Source organism: Mesoplodon densirostris, chromosome 8, assembly GCF_025265405.1.
Source record: "Mesoplodon densirostris isolate mMesDen1 chromosome 8, mMesDen1 primary haplotype, whole genome shotgun sequence".
In the NCBI taxonomy this organism is placed as follows: domain Eukaryota; kingdom Metazoa; phylum Chordata; class Mammalia; order Artiodactyla; family Ziphiidae; genus Mesoplodon; species Mesoplodon densirostris.
This window is the reverse complement of record NC_082668.1, coordinates 73,000,148-73,016,438: the sequence shown is the minus strand read 5'-3', so window position 1 is coordinate 73,016,438 and position 16,291 is coordinate 73,000,148. Positions and strand designations below refer to the sequence as shown.

At 42.2% G+C, this 16,291-nt stretch overlaps 1 protein-coding gene across 3 annotated transcripts in view; it reads right to left on the bottom strand.

Annotated features, from left to right (window-relative positions):
- Window positions 1-16,291, bottom strand: part of FMNL2 (formin like 2) — a 306,084-nt gene that overhangs the window by 99,120 nt on the left and 190,673 nt on the right. For all 3 annotated transcript variants that reach the window (XM_060106297.1, XM_060106295.1, XM_060106296.1), the window contains exon 3: window positions 4,639-4,719. In XM_060106297.1, the coding sequence (XP_059962280.1) occupies window positions 4,639-4,719 (81 nt within the window). The remainder of the gene's footprint in view (window positions 1-4,638; window positions 4,720-16,291) is intronic.

Genomic DNA, 16,291 nt, shown 5'->3' with positions numbered 1-16,291 from the left:
TGACATACCTATGTTGGGGTCCCTAAAATCACCCGTTTCAATGATTCGTTAGGGCTCACAGGACTCAGCATATAGTTGTTCTTGCCGCTAGGATTTATTACATCAAAAAGATGCAAGGTATAATCAGCTAAGGGAAAAGGTGCGTGGGGTGAAGTCCAGAGGAAATCAGATACAAGCTTCCAAGAGTATTCGCCCATAGGAGTCATAAATGACAATATTCGTGCAATGCTGTCAACCAGGGAAGCTCATTAGACACTTAGTGGCTGGGGGTTTTACTGGGGGCTCATCACTTGAGCACTCTCTGCCTAGCACATACCAAAAGTGCAGCCTCCCAAAAGGAAAACCGGCATTCTGCATAAACCATGCAGTTGGCATCAACAGTTTGGGCACAGTGAGTCATTATTAACAGGGAATTCTGGGAACTCTCCCGAAATCCAGGTCCCCAGTTGACAACCGAGAACCAAACTTGCAAGCAGGCCTCTCTAAGGTGGCAATCTCACACCTACTATGCTTGTTCTTTTCTGCATGACCTCCCGTGGAAGGTCCCTCCTCTAGACACCTCCCTTCTCCTTGAGGAATGTCCTTCCTCATTCCCCTGCCTATCAAAATCCCACGTGTCCTCCCAGAACTCCCTCAGGTCTCCCTTGCCCCAGTGAATCCTCCTCTGATAGTAAATGTACTCATTTCTCTATCCTCTCGACTCCAAATAATCTCCAAGGGATCACTGGGTTGCACTGCACACGAGTTCTTTGGAACACAATTTCCTATAAAAATATTTCTTGACAGTCACTAAAGTCTTAGGCCAGTCTGGAAGGCCATTTGATGTGCAATGCCTTCTGAGAAGAGGTCTATGCTCTCTGTGCTAGAGACCAAAACCACCTTCAGGTTACTCTATTTTCAGGAAAAGCCTTTGAGAATCCTGGCTCAGGATATCAAGGACCCTTCTCCTCTGCTCCCATGACTGCAGAAGGAACAGGGTCATCCAGCTCCAAAGAGAAAGGCATCCAAGGACAGGAAGGACAGGAGGAAGGTTGGAAAGGAGGATTCCGGGATGTGGGGAGTGGAGAGCCCTGCCACAGGCAGGCCCGGGTGCCCCAGGGAAGACTGGACCCCTGCTCAGCACTGACGGGCTCCTGCTACCCTCTTCCCTTCTGAAGACCCTTTACTTCTCCACCAGCTGCTTCTCACCAGAGCAAAAAGTCTCAGTTTCCCGACTGCCACTCCTGAAGCACCCAAAGACCTTCTCAGGTGTGCAGCATCCCCAATATGTGAAATAAAAGCATCCCTGATACCATGAAAAAAGAGAGCCACCCCCTCTTTTGTCAAGAAAGGCTTAAGAAACAACAAAGAGTCATCCATAGGTTGGAGGGACATCCAAGCCCAGCGCTTCCTAGAGAGCCTTCCGGCAATGAGGACTGCCAATGAGGTAGGGTCTATGGCCGCACAGCTGAGGAAACCATTTCCAGGTGTGCTGGATGCTCCAGAGGGGCCAGTCCCATGTCAGAGTCACAAGTCTTGGGCTGTCTGCACATGTGGCCTTTAGGAAAAGACTCAGCATTCCTAGCTACGCATTATGCATAGTTCCGATTCGTTCCCTGCCGACCTGTGCTGGTTCCCTAACTGAGCCTTATGTTTCCTCAGGGCAAGGTCATCCCTCACATACACTGTGAGCTACAAGGGCACCCAGTGTAGCACGGAGGACCTGACGGTGTGAAAGAGGATCTGCTGAAGGACTAAGAGGCATGTATCAAAACATAATAACTCAAAACACTGAGATAAGAGAGGCGACAACAATAGCCGATAACATTTATTAGGCATTTACTGCGAGACACTACACTTTTGCAACTGCAGGAAAACTGAGGTAGAACTAAACTGACTTCGCCCTGTATTCTATTCTCTTGGCAACCGTTTGAATTTCAGCTGGTGGACTTTGGACCGCAGAGAAATCTTGGCATCTACTTCCCTAACACATAATCAACGGCTGCCAACACTCTGCACTTGTACAACGCACCCAGAATGCTTTAAAACACTTCAAAGGGAAATCGTGCGACTGTGGGAACCAGCGAACAAGAGCTGGGTACCACTTATTAGCAGCGTTCACCCTTCCCCCAGCCCTCTCTGTACACAGCAGGCCCAGGGAAGAGCCCACGGAGACAGCTGAGCCCTGGAGACCCGTATAATAGGGTTTCTTTCACAACCGCAGGGCCCACAGAGGACCAGACTCCTTTCTTCATGGCCTGTCGCCTCTCCCCATGCCAGACATGAGCACATCCCCCCAAAACACAGACTGAGAGCCTCCCGGTATTAAATAAGGAGACTGGTTTGGAGAGATATCTAATTTAGGCTCTTCCTTCCCTGCCCTACAGGGTTTCACTTAAAACTACTTAGAAGAAAATCGAAATAGAAGATGCTTAAGAAATTTTTTTTAGAAGACAGCAAATTAAGTATCTTCAATTCAATGTGAACAAAAGATTAATGAATGAAGTGCTTGAGGACTCCAGATGCAGTTAAGGGTAAACTGCTCAGCTTAGACTGTCTGGCTAAAATGGAAAGCCTGATTGGAAATCTCTTTCTCCCTGACTCTAATTCAGCTGAGAATCGTAAACTCATTTTAACTGCAAGCCATGTCTTACTCCAAGCAAAATCTCCTTTTTTTCCAGGCTTTAAGCATGACAGTTATGGTGAGTGGAACAGATCATTTCCTACCGCCAGCTCCTGATAGAACTCTTACTAAAGCAGGGATGGTTGATACAACATCCATTTTATTTTTTTCTGAAAGCTGAATGACTGATCTTGAAAGATGAGGCGCAGGCCAAACACGGCCATTCAGGTGAATACACACGGCTAGGGCAGAGATTTCAGGAATGAAGGTCAGCCCAGACAGACATCCTTTGTCTTGGGCCTCTTTATGAAGTTATTTGCGAGGAAGCAAAACACTTTCTGAGCAGCTGATTTGTTGTTGTTTTTCATTTTACATTCCCAGGAATAATTGTTCCGAGGAAGAACTGGGACTGGGCCAGGAAGAATCCGCCTCTTCTCTCCAACCATCTTCCTCCCCATGGGGCTTGAGGCTGGAGTCTAAGAAGCACTCTCTAAGAGTTTACGTATTTTCCTTTTTTAAAGAATTTGACAAATGTCGAGATAATTGTCAGGGGCTGGGACATTGAGTATACTCTCAGTCTTGTGTACGAATACGGCATTTCTGCCAGACTCAGCTCAGGATAAGCGTGCGTAATCCTGGGTCTGAGCTGTCCAGCCAGAAGGTTTACGAGTTGGGGGATTTCTGAAAATATTTCTCATACAGAATCTTGCTGCCCCTGTGCAAAAGAAATAGCCTGGGTTTTTTTTTCTGGGTTGTGTTTTGTGTATATGGGTATGCCTTCCTTTAACCCTCTCTAATGTGATGAAATTGAAAGGTGCTATATCCTTGGGGAGGGAGACAAGAAAGAAACTAAGAATTAAGCAGCTGTCTCACTTAGCAGACCTGACAGAAGCTCTTTTAAAAAAAGAAATGTGTGTGCCGTAGTTATGAGGAGGGTATTAGGATACTTTGATAGGTACATTCTTAGAAGAGGAGGTTACGTCACATATGGCGCCTAGGCGACAGCAAAGGTCCACAACCCATGTGCATCACCACTCCTAGACTTTATTTCCGCCTGTCTGCATAGTAACTACAGGACAAAGGGCCAGGAAACGTCCAAAAGGAAATAATAGTTGTTCTCCTTTACTTGATTTCTTTCGGCGGGGGGTGGGCACGGTGTTTAGAATGTAAGCAGAAGATGCAGAAAAAGGAGCTTAAAAAATATATCTCAGAGCCAAGAGCCCTGGAAATGGGAGCTAACTAGGAAAACTGTGCCTTTCTGCTCTCATGAGTCACACACTGAAACAACAGAGGGAATTCAGCTCAAGATATTTTCAGGGCAGCCTTGAAAGCAGGAGCTGTGGAAGGTCAACCGAAAAACAAGTGCTGTCTGGTGACTAGCCCTTTATCCATCTTGAGCAAGGGCGGCTCTGCCCTGAGACATCCCAGGACTGATCCAGGCCCCAGGGCTGTGCCAGGCTACATGCTTTACCACAAGGCATCAGTTTAAACCAATTGTGTGGCTGCACAAAGCAGGGCTTGTTTGTAAAAGGAGAGAGTCCGCTGAGAATGGAATCAGCTATTCTCTCCTTACCTTCTTGGGGCCAGGGGCACGGCTGGGGCGGGGGAAGCCGCTAAAAGCATCAACACAGGATGTGAGTGCACAGCTGGGATGACAAAGCCCCAGTGATTTTTCAAGGTCTCTGGAAATGCACCAAGGCATGAAAGACAAGTATTCCCTTTGCTAGGCCTGTTTTTCTGGGGGCCTGATCACCTCTGGACTGAACCTACCGCCCTGTGTAATTGCAAATGGCAGCAACTCAATAACCATCAGAGGTACATGACTCCCAACTCAGGAAAGTACTTTTAAACACATTCTCAAGCGAGGATGGCTTTTTACTTTGTCTTTTCATGTTGTCCGGCTCCAACAACTCCAAGGTTTTTTCCCCGGAAGCTCCGGCAGAGGCTATAATGGAGAGGAAGGAAGGTCTCCTCCAGGGCAGGAGGATTCTGCCTGCTAATGAGGAAGCAACAACACAAAGTGGAATCCATCTTACCTTCCGGGTAACAGCTGGATCCAGATAGCCTTTGAGCTTTTGAATGTAAGTATGGGGAGGGTTCTTCACCTGGAATCGTTCCTGCAGGAAGCACGAAAGTAAAGTAAAAAGCATGAAAGCTCTGAAGGCATGACAGTCAGCCCTATTCACACAGATTTATACTGCTGACCCAAAGCCAAAACGCATCTGCCGCATGACCGTAGCCCTGCAAAGAGTCACTGGTTTTGAATCTTTAGAGATGTTCTTATCCCCTCTTTGCCTTATCCCCTCTTTTCAGTTTCAGAGGAAACTGAAACTCAGAGCAGATCAGTCCTTCCCTAAGATGATGCAGCAAGTCAGGGGTACAAGTAGATTCAAACCCATGTTTGCCCAACTCTAGAGTCTGACCTGCTTTCTCGGTGCGGCTCTGCAGCTCTCTTTCTGGGAATAATGTTCTGCCCAACCTGTGTTCAGGGACCTCTTTTAGCAGGTCTTCCACCTATTGCATATTCTTTGAATATCTTCAGTGTTGGCAAATCTTTTTCTTTTGAATATTTATTTTATCTTTGAAAATACCAAAAATTTGTCTCAAACTAGATAAAACTAATTTGTTTCAAAAATGAGTAATGAGTCTATTCCTCAGAGACTGTGGTGAGTGTGTATTTGTGTGCATGTGTGTGACCATTAAAGTGTTCCTAAGGCAGTTTCCAAATCAGAAGACTTCAAAGTATTGTGAACAAAGACACAATCACTGAAATAAGCATATAGTATATATATATATATATATATATATATATATATATATATATATATACTATATATATATATACTATATATATATATACACACATATACATATAACACATATATGCCAAGGTGATATTTGAATGTGGATTTGGGGTGGGGCCCATGAATCTGCATTTCTAACAAGTTTCATGCTGGCACTGTGGATGGAGGGACCACACTTTGAGAAACTCATGCCCACGTGTATCAGGTTTTACAGACCATAATGTCCAAAGCAGAATAAGCAGTAGTAAGCTGGGCAAAATCCAAAGGCCCACACTATAGAATGGTAAGTATTATATTAGAGTCATATAATGATACATATGACATTCTGATAAAAAAGAACACACTGTATTGCATGGTTCTATGTGGATGGATTGTTGAGACAAAAAAGAACAAATGATTTCTTTCACAAAAGAGGCAAAATTAAATATTAACTGTTATGGACACATATATAGGTGGTTTATTCACACACACACACACAAGAGGTGGGGGAGATTTGCATTAAAATGATAGTCAAGGACCAAGGAAGGGGAAGGGAGATACAGATTGATCCTGAGAGGCCAGCAATGTTCTTTCCTGACCCTAGAAGTAGTTACACGGATGTTGGTTTTATATTACTTATTATGCTATTCTTAGGTTTCACAACCTTTACTGTATATACGCTATATTTAACACACCAAAAAAGTTTACATAAAGCAGCTCCAAAAGGAAAAAAAAGATTTGTCATGAAATCAGGAAAATTCTTATCAGGTACTTTTCTGCATACAACTCAAAAAATGTTTTCCTAGTAATTCTTTTTAACCTGATTATTGCTTATGCTAGAATGGAATTTTTTAGTATTTCACAACACTGACAATTGGCCAGTATGTTAAGCGTTTGTTTATCCCATATAAATTTGTATTTCTCCAACACAAGGAACCACAACATTCTTCCCAGTCCACTCAAGCCTTGTTCACTTACAGATTTAGAAATGCTTAAGATCATCTTACTATTATCAAAAGATCATCTTGGGGCCTCCCTGGTGGCGCAAGTGGTTGAGAGTCCGCCTGCCGATGCAGGGGATACGGGTTCGTGCCCTGGTCTGGGAGGATCCCATATGCCGCGGAGCGGCTGGGCCCGTGAGCCATGGCCGCTGAGCCTGCGCGTCCGGAGCCTGTGCTCCGCAACGGGGGAGGCCACAACAGTGAGAGGCCCGCATACCGCAAAAAAAAAAAAAAAAAAAAAAAAAAAAGATCATCTTGTTAGTGAAAATATATATTTTATTATTGTTTAATACTACTCTAAAATAAAAGAAAGTGGCTTAGAGTGAGACACCTATCAATACTTCCCCTTTATTTAAAAATGATCATGGTAAATTTCTAGTATACAAACTATCTCTCAACGGAGCTGTTTTAAAAAAAGGTCAGCTTATTATTTCTAATTATTCCCCCCAATTTTCTATCCCACAAGCAATTTCTAATTAATGATTCACACATATTCGACATCTCTGGCGCCATCACTGTGTCTGTGTACCAAGTCCTAATTTTTTGAAACAAACACTATCACTTTACTAAGGGATCAGATAGGATCCAACGGCCACAGGGTTTTAGCAATAGCCCAGCTGAGGGCTAAAATAATCACAAAAAGTCCCCCAAAAAATGAACTGACAAGCTATCTAGAAACCAGTTACTATTTCCAACCTTGTGTATGAAAACAGTTGATGCCAGAGATATATTGGCATATAAATAAAATGCTTTTTAATAATACAATCCAATTACCCCAATTGTTTTTTTAATATATATATATATATATATATATATATATATATATATATGGTTATTTATTTATTTATTTATTTATTTATTTTGCAGTACGCAGGCCTCTCACTGCTATGGCCTCTCCCGTTGCGGAGCACAGGCTCCAGACACGCAGGCTCAGCGGCCATGGCTCACGGGCCCAGCTGCTCCGCGGCATGTGGGATCTTCCTGGACCGGGGCATGAACCCGTGTCCCCTGCATCGGCAGGCAGACTCTCAACCACTGCGCCACCAGGGAAGCCCCAATTACCCCAATTTTTAAAAATCCCATGACAGAGACAACTCACACTGTGCTCCATTCTACTACAGCAAATACTACCTACCTCTAAATATAAAGTTCCTAACATATGAAACTCAATAAATTTTAACTGTGGCTAATGCAGCATTTGCTTGAGTACCTAAAATTTGAAATCTGTGGACAGTTACTGAGAGATTTCTAATGTTTGTTCTTGCAGGCAATGTCTTCACACCATAAGAGCCATATTTATTCCTTTAAAAATAACAAAATTTAAGGAATTTCCTGGCAGTCCAGTGGTTAGGACTCCACGCTTCCACTGCTGGGGGACTGGGTTCGATCCCTGGTCAGGAAACTAAGATCCCGCAGGGCACATGGTGCAGCAAAAAATAAATACATAAATAAATAAAACAAAATCTGGCTGACTAGCATATATAACATATTGACATTCACTCAATTAGTAAAATCTCATTTTTGACAGTCATAAATATAGCTTTCTCTGTTTCTTACTTAAGATTGTGGTCACCCAGAGGGGCTTTCTCAAATAGACACATTTGCTGCTGACTTGATTAATTTCCTTATAATTAATCCCTTGAAATTATGGACAAGGTCTAAATTTAATAAACTCACACTTTTTCAAATGTGCTTAGCATTTGCTGCTGTGTTTTGGGCATTTTTTCTTCACGTGTGCGAGTAACTTACTAACATATTTCCAAGAAACAGAAAATGAAGAAAATGGATGCTTTAAAACACATCATACATCGTAGCTACTTCTCCAAAAACTGCACCTACCTCCAGGGATTTAAGTGAAACTCTTATGGAGGAAAAATACAAAGCCCCAACTATTTTCCTAAAACTTGGGGGTTGCTTGTCTAATCTCAAAAGGAGCTACTGTTTGAGTTAGAAATCCAGCACCCGGTGCACCAAACCTTTTCAGTCTATCTGTCTTCAACATGGCCATTTGGACAACAGAAACATTTGGGGGAATACACTGGAGAATTCCAGCACCTTGCCAAAACACATTTATTTTGAAGAACTCTGGATGGATTATTGGCATTATACTTATTTAAATTAATAATTTTTTCCTCTAAGTATTAGAATTTTAGATTTTTCACTGAAACCCAAAATTGCCTTGGCTGGCAGATTTCCATCATCCTCACTTCTCGGACTGCTTCATACCCCACGTGCTATTTTCAATAATAATAATAGTTACCTGCTTGTCCAACATCACTGATAAGCGTAGCTTAATTAGATTAAGCCCCTAACTTGAGTTAAGTTATATAGAAATACTATTCTTAGGGATAAATCATGGTGATTTGTCAATAGGGATGGAAAAGCGATCTGAAAGAGCTTTAAAAATACAAATTTCTTTCAAAATATCTAATCATACAGCATCATCACCACTCTGACCTCTTGCCATTTATATCTTTGTGTGACCAAACTTTATTCATGAAATGTTTCTGGATGAGAAATAAAAATGGCCCTGAGGGTTTTAATTATTCTCCAAAAACACTCAACGAACCAAGCCCAAAGCCATTTCCGAACATTCAGGACACTATGCTGACAAAATGCACTGAAAAAACCGTGGGAGGAAAGAGAAGGAAGAACAGACCTTAAAATCTTCATGAAGCATCTGTGTCATTTGCAAACAGTTTAATAAATTAGAGTCTTAGGAATTCAATTTCTCTGGTAACGAACAGAAAACTTCTCATTGCTAAAAGTGACTTAATTTATAAAAGCCCAGGAGCACAATTACCCTTTCATCTGGGGCAGCACTCCTTCTTTCTCAAACATTATTAACTTATCTTTTACTAACACTTTACCATATTCTTTTTTTTTTTTTTTTGCGGTACGCAGGCCTCTCACTGTTGTGGCCTCTCCCATTAAGAAGCACAGGCTCCGGACGCGCAGGCTCAGTGGCCATGGCTCACGGGCCCAGCCCACTCTGCGGCATGTGCGATGCTCCCGGACCGGGGCACAAACCCGTGTCCCCTGCATCGGCAGGCGGACTCTCAACCACTGCGCCACCAGGGAAGCCCTACAGTTTACCATATTCTTTAGGCCTCTTAACTTACTCAAGCTTCCCTATCTGCCAATTAGATGTTAAACTCCATTTTACAGATGAGGAAACTGAGGCTCAGAGAGTAAATGACTTGCCTTAAATCTCACACACACACACACACACACACACACACACACATATACACACGGACACCCCCCCACCCCTGATCAAGGATTAAAACTCAAGTTTTTTGAGTCTCTAATCCTTATTCTTTTCATTACAATGTAATAAGTGTACTCATCTTGCTTTAGATAGAGTTTTTATTTTTTTTTCACATCTTTATTGGAGTATAATTGCTTTACAATGGTGAGTTAGTTGCTGCTGGATAACAAAGTGAATCAGCTATACATATACGTATATCCCCATATCTCCTCCCTCTTGCACCTCCTTCCCACCCTCCCTATCCCACCCCTCTAGGTGGACACAGAGCACAGAGTTGATCTACCTGTGCTATGCGGCTTCTTCCCACTAGCTATCTGTTTTACATTTGGTAGTGTATATATGTCAATGCTACTCTCTCACTTCGTCCCAGCTTACCCTTCCCCCTCCCCGTGTCCTCAAGTCCATTCTCTATGTCCACATCTTTATTCCTGTCCTGCCCCTAGATTCATCAGTACCATTTTTTTTTTTAGATTCCATATATATGTGTTAGCATACAGTATTTGTTTTTCTCTTTCTGACTTACTTCACTCTGTGTGACAGACACTAGGTCTATCCACCTCACTACAAATAACTCAATTTCCTTTCTTTTTATGTCTGAGTAATAGTCCACTGTATATGTGTGCCACATCTTCTTTATCCATTCATCTCTCAGTGGATACTTAAATTGCTTCCATGTCCTGGCTATTGTAAATAGAGCTGCAATGAACACTGTGGTACATGATTCTTTTTGAATTATGGTTTTCTCAGGGTATATGCCCAGTAGTGGGATTCCTGGGTCTTATGGTAGTTCTATTTTTAGTTCTTTAAGGAACCTCCATACTGTTCTCCACAGTGGCTGTATGAATTTACATTCCCACCAACAGTGCAAGAGGGTTCCCTTTTCTCCACACCCTCTCCAGCATTTATTGCTTGCAGATTTTTTTTTTTTTCTTTTTGCGGTATGCGGGCCTCTCACTGTTGTGGCCTCTCCCGTTGCGGAGCACAGGCTCCGGATGCGCAGGCCCAGAGGCCATGGCTCACGGGCCCAGCCGCTCCGCGGCATATGGGATCCTCCCAGACCGGGGCACGAACCCGTATCCCCTGCATCGGCAGGCGGACTCTCAACCACTGCGCCACCAGGGAGGCCCACTTGCAGATTTTTTGATGATGGCCATTCTGACTGGTGTGAGGTGATACCTCATTGTGGTTTTTTTTTTTTTTTTTTTTTTTTGTGTGTGTGTGGTACGCGAGCCTCTCACTGTTGTGGCCTCTCCCATTGCGGAGCACAGGCTCCGGACGCGCAGGCTCAGTGGCCATGGCTCACGGGCCCAGCCGCTCCGCGGCATGTGGGATCCTCCCAGACCGGGGCACGAAGCCGTGTCCCCTGCATCGGCAGGCGGACTCTCACCACTGCGCCACCCGGGAAGCCCCCTCATTGTGGTTTTGATTTGCATTTCTCTAATGATTAGTGATGCTGAGCATCCTTTCATGTGTTTGTTGGCGAACTGTATGTCTTCTCTGGAGAAATGTCTATTTAGGATTTCTGCCCATTTATGAATTGGGTTGTTTGTTTTTTTGATATTGAACTGCATGAGCTGCCTGTATATTTTGGAGATTAATCCTATGTCAGTTGCTTCGTTTGAAAATATTTTCTCCCATTCTGAGGGTTGTCTTTTCATCTTGTTTATAGCTTCATTTTCTGTGCAAAAGCTTTTAAGTTTCATTAGGTCCCATTTGTTTATTTTTGTTTTTATTTCCATTTCTCTAGGAGGTGGGTCAAAAAGGATCTTGCTGTGATTTATGTAATAGAGTGTTCTGCCTATGTTTTCCTCTAAGAGTTTTATAGTGTCTGGCCTTATATTTAGGTCTTTAATCCATTTTGAGTTTATTTTTGTGTATGGTGTTAGGGAGTGTTTTAATTTCATTCTTTTACATGTAGCTGTCCAGTTTTCCCTGCACCACTTATTGAAGAGGCTGTCTTTTCTACACTGTATATTCTTGCCTCCTTTATCAAAGATAAGGTGACTAGATGTGCATGGGTTTATCTCTGGGCTTTCTATCCTGTTCCACTGACCTATATTTCTGTTTCTGTGCCAGTACCATACTGTCTTGATTACTGTAGCTTTGTAGTATAGTCTGAAGTCAGGGAGCCTGATTCCTCCAGCTCCATTTTTCGTTCTCAAGATTGCTTTGGCTATTTGGGGTCTTTTGTGTTTCCATACAAATTGTGAAATTTTTTGTTCTAGTTCTGTGAAAAATGCCAGTGGTAGTTTGATAGGGATTGCACTGAATCTGTAGATTGCTTTGGGTAGTAGAGTCATTTTCACAATGTTGATTCTTCCAATCCAAGAACATGGTATATCTCTCCATCTGTTTGTATCGTCTTTAATTTCTTTCATCAGTGTCTTATAGTTTTCTGCATACAGGTCTTTTGTCTCCTTAGGTAGGTTTATTTCTAGGTATTTTATTATTTTTGTTGCACTGGTAAACAGGAGTATTTCCTTAATTTCTCTTTCAGATTTTGTCATTAGTGTATAAGAATGCAAGAGATTTCTGTGTGTTAATTTTGTATCCTGCTACTTTACCAAATTCATTGATTAGCTCTAGTAGTTTTCTGGTAGCATCTTTAGGATTCTCTATGTATAGTACCATGTCATCTGCAAACAGTGACAGTATTACTTCTTCTTTTCCAATTTGGATTCCTTTTATTTCTTTTTCTTCTCTGATTGCTGTGGCTCCAACCACCAAAACTATGTTGAAGTGGTGAGAGTGGGCAACATTATCTTGCTCCTGATCTTAGAGGAAATGGTTTCAGTTTTTCACCATTGAGAATGATGTTGGCTGTGGGTTTGTCATATACGACCTTTATTATGTTGAGGTAGGTTCCCTCTAGGCCTACTTTCTAGAGAGTTTTTATCATAAATGGGTGTTGAATTTTGTCAAAAGCTTTTTCTGCATCTATTGAGATAATCATATGGTTTTTATCCTTCAGTATGTTAATATGGTATATCACATTGATTGATTTGCATATATTGAAGAATCCTTGCATTCCTTGGATAAACCTGACTTGATCATGGTGTATGAGACTTTTAATGTGCTGTTGGATTCTGTTTGCTAGTATTTTGTTGGGGATTTTGGCATCGATGTTCATCAGTGATACTGGCCTGTAGTTTTCTTCTTTGGGGACATCTTTGGTTATGGTATCAGGGTGATGGTGGCCTCGTAGAATGAGTTTGGGAGTGTTCCTCCCTCTGCTATATTTTGGAAGAGTTTGAGAGGGATAGGCGTTAGCTCTTCTCTAAATGTTTGATAGAATTCACCTGTGAAGCCATCTGGTCCCGGGCTTTTGTTTGTTGGAAGATTTTTAATCACAGTTTCAAATTAAGTGCTTGTGATTGGTCTGTTTATATTTTCTATTTCTTCCTGGTTTAGTCTCAGAAGGTTGTGCTTTTCTAAGAATTTGTCCATTTCTTCCAGGCTGTCCATTTTATTGGCATATAGTTGTAGTAATCCCTCGTGATCCTTTGTATTTCTGCAGGGTCAGTTGTTACTTCTTTTTCATTTCTAATTCTGTTGATTTGAGTCTTCTCCCTTTTTTTCTTGATGAGTTTTGCTGAAGGTTTATCAATTTTGTTTACCTTCTCAAAGAACCAGCTTTTAGTTTTATTGATCTTTGCTATTGTTTCCTTCATTTCTTTTTCATTTATTTCTGATCTGATCTTTATGATTTCTTTCCTTCTGCTAACTTTGGGGTTTTTTTGTTCTTCTTTTTCTAATTGCTTTAGGTGTAAGGTTAGGTTGTTTGAGATTTTTCTTGTTTCTTGGGATAGAATTGTATTGCTATAAACTTCCCTGTTAGAATTGCTTTTGCTGCATCCCATAGGTTTTGGGTCATCGTGTTTTCATTGTCATTTGTTTCTAGGTATTTTTTGATTTCCTCTTTGATTTCTTCAGTGATCTCTTGATTATTTAGTAGCATATTGTTTAGCCTCCATGTGTTTGTATTTTTTACAGATTTTTTTCCTGTAATTGATATCTAGTCTCGTAGCATTGTGGTCGGAAAGGATACTTGATACGATTTCAATTTTCTTAATTTACCAAGGCTTGATTTGTGACCCAAGATACGATCTATCCTGGAGAATGTTCCATGAGCACTTGAGAAGAATATGCATTCTGTTGTTTTGATATGGAATGTCCTATAAACATCAATTAAGTCCATCTTGTTTAATGTGTCATTTAAAGCTTGTGTTTCCTTATTTATTTTCATTTTGGATGATCTGTCCATTGGTGAAAGTGGGGTGTTAAAGTCCCTACTATTATTGTGTTACTCTCGATTTCCCCTTTTATGGCTGTTAGCATTTGCCTTATGTAGTGAGGTGCTCCTATGTTGGGTGCATAAATATTTACAATTGTTATATCGTCTTCTTGGATTGATTCCTTGATCATTATGTAGTGTCCTTCTTTGTCTGTTGTAATAGTCTTTATTTTAACATCTACTTTGTCTGATATGAGAATTGCTACTCCAGCTTTCTTTTTTTTTTTTTGCGGTATGCGGGCCTCTCACTGTTGTGGCCTCCCCCGTTGCGGAGCACAGGCTCCGGACGCGCAGGCTCCGGACGCGCAGGCTCAGCGGCCATGGCTCACGGGCCCAGCCGCTCCGCGGCATATGGGATCCTCCCAGACCGGGGCACGAACCCGTATCCCCTGCATCGGCAGGCGGACTCTCAACCACTTGCGCCACCAGGGAGGCCCTCCAGCTTTCTTTTGATTTCCATTTGCATGGAATATCTTTTTCCATCCCCTCACTTTCAGTCTGTGTGTGTCCCTAGGTCTGAAGTGGGTCTCTTGTAGACCACATATAGGCGGGTCTTGTTTCTGTATCCATTCAACCAGTCTATGTCTTTTGGTTGGAGCATTTAATCCGTTTACATTTAAGGTAATTATCAATATGTATGTTCCTATTACCATTTTTTAAATTGTTTTGGGTTTGTTTTTGTAGGTCTTTTTCTTCTCTTGTGTTTTCTGCCTAGAGAAATTCCTTTAGCATTTGTTGTAAAGCTGGTTTGGTGGTGCTGAATTCTCTTAACTTTTGCTTGTCTGTAAAGGTTTTAATTTCTCCATCAAATCTGGATGAGATTCTTGCTGGGTAGAGTAATCTTCATCATAGTTTTTTCCCTTTCCTCACTTTAAATATGTCCTGCCACTCCCTTCTGGCTTGCAGAGTTTCTGCTGAAAGATCAGCTGTTAACCTTATGGGGATTTCCTTGTATGCTATTTGTTGCTTTTCCCTTGCTGCTTTTAATATTTTTTTGTATTTAATTTTTGATAGTTTGATTAATGTGTGTCTTGGCATGTTTCTCCTTGGATTTATCCTGTATGGGACTCTCTGCACTTCCTGGACTTGATTGACTATCTCCTTTCCCATGTTAGTGAAGTTTTCAACTATACTCTCTTCAAGTATTTTCTCAGACCCTTTCTTTTTCTTTTCTCTTTCTGGGATCCCTATTATCTGAATGTTGGTGCATTTAATGGTGTCCCAGAGGTCTCTGAGACTGTCCTCGATTCTTTTCATTCTTCTTTCTTTATTCTGCTCTGTGGTAGTTATTTCCACTAGTTTATCTTCCAGGTCATATATCCGTTCTTCTGCCTCAGTTATTCTGCTATTGATTCCTTCTAGAGAATTTTTAATTTCATTTATTGTGTTGTTCATCATTGTTTGTTTGCTCCTTAGTTCTTCTAGGTCCTTGTTAAATGTTTCTTGTATTTTCTCCATTCTATTTCCAAGATATGGATTATCTTTACTATCATTACTCTGAATTCTTTTTCAGATAGACTGCCTATTTCCTCTTCATTTATTTGGTCTGGTGGGTTTTTACCTTGCTCCTTCATCTGCTGCATATTTCTCTGTCTTCTCATTTTGTTTAACTTACTGTGTTTGGGGTCTCCTTTTCACAGGCTGCAGGTTCATAGTTCCCATTGTTTTTGGTGTCTTCCCCCAGTGGGTGAGGTTGCTTCAGTGGCTTGTGTAGTCTTCCTGGTGGAGGGGATTGGTGCCTGTGTTCTGGTGGGTAGGGCTGGATCTTGTCCTTCTGGTGGGCAGGGCCATGTCCAGTGGTGTGTTTTGGGGTGTCTGTGAACTTAGTGTGACTTTAGGCAGCCTCTCTGCTAATGGGTGGGCTTGTGTTCCTGTCTTGCTAGTTGTTTGGCATGGGGCGTCCAGCACTGGAGCCTGCTGGCCATTGGGTGGAGCTGGGCCTTAGTGTTGAGATGGAGATCTCTGGGAGAGCTCTTGTCATTTGATATTATGTGGGGCTAGGAGGTCTCTAGTGGTCCAATGTCCTGGACTCAGCTCTCCCACTTCAGAGGCTCAGGCTTGACACTGGCCGGAGGACCAACACCCTGCTAGCCACATGGCTCAGAAGAAAAGGAAGAAAATAAAGGAAAAAAAAAAAAAAAAAGAACAGACAGAACCCCAAAGCAAAACTCTGACATGTCGACCTCCACATGGAAAAATCCTTTCTTTGTGTGAATAAAGGTGGCCTCCGAGGTCCAGATTTTAGGGAACTGTCTCCCGGTCCCAAGGACAGTCACGGCTTCAGCCAGTGGGGGCCCCCTCCAGAGCCGGCAGCCTCAGTGAGGCCACCCTCCCCTTGGG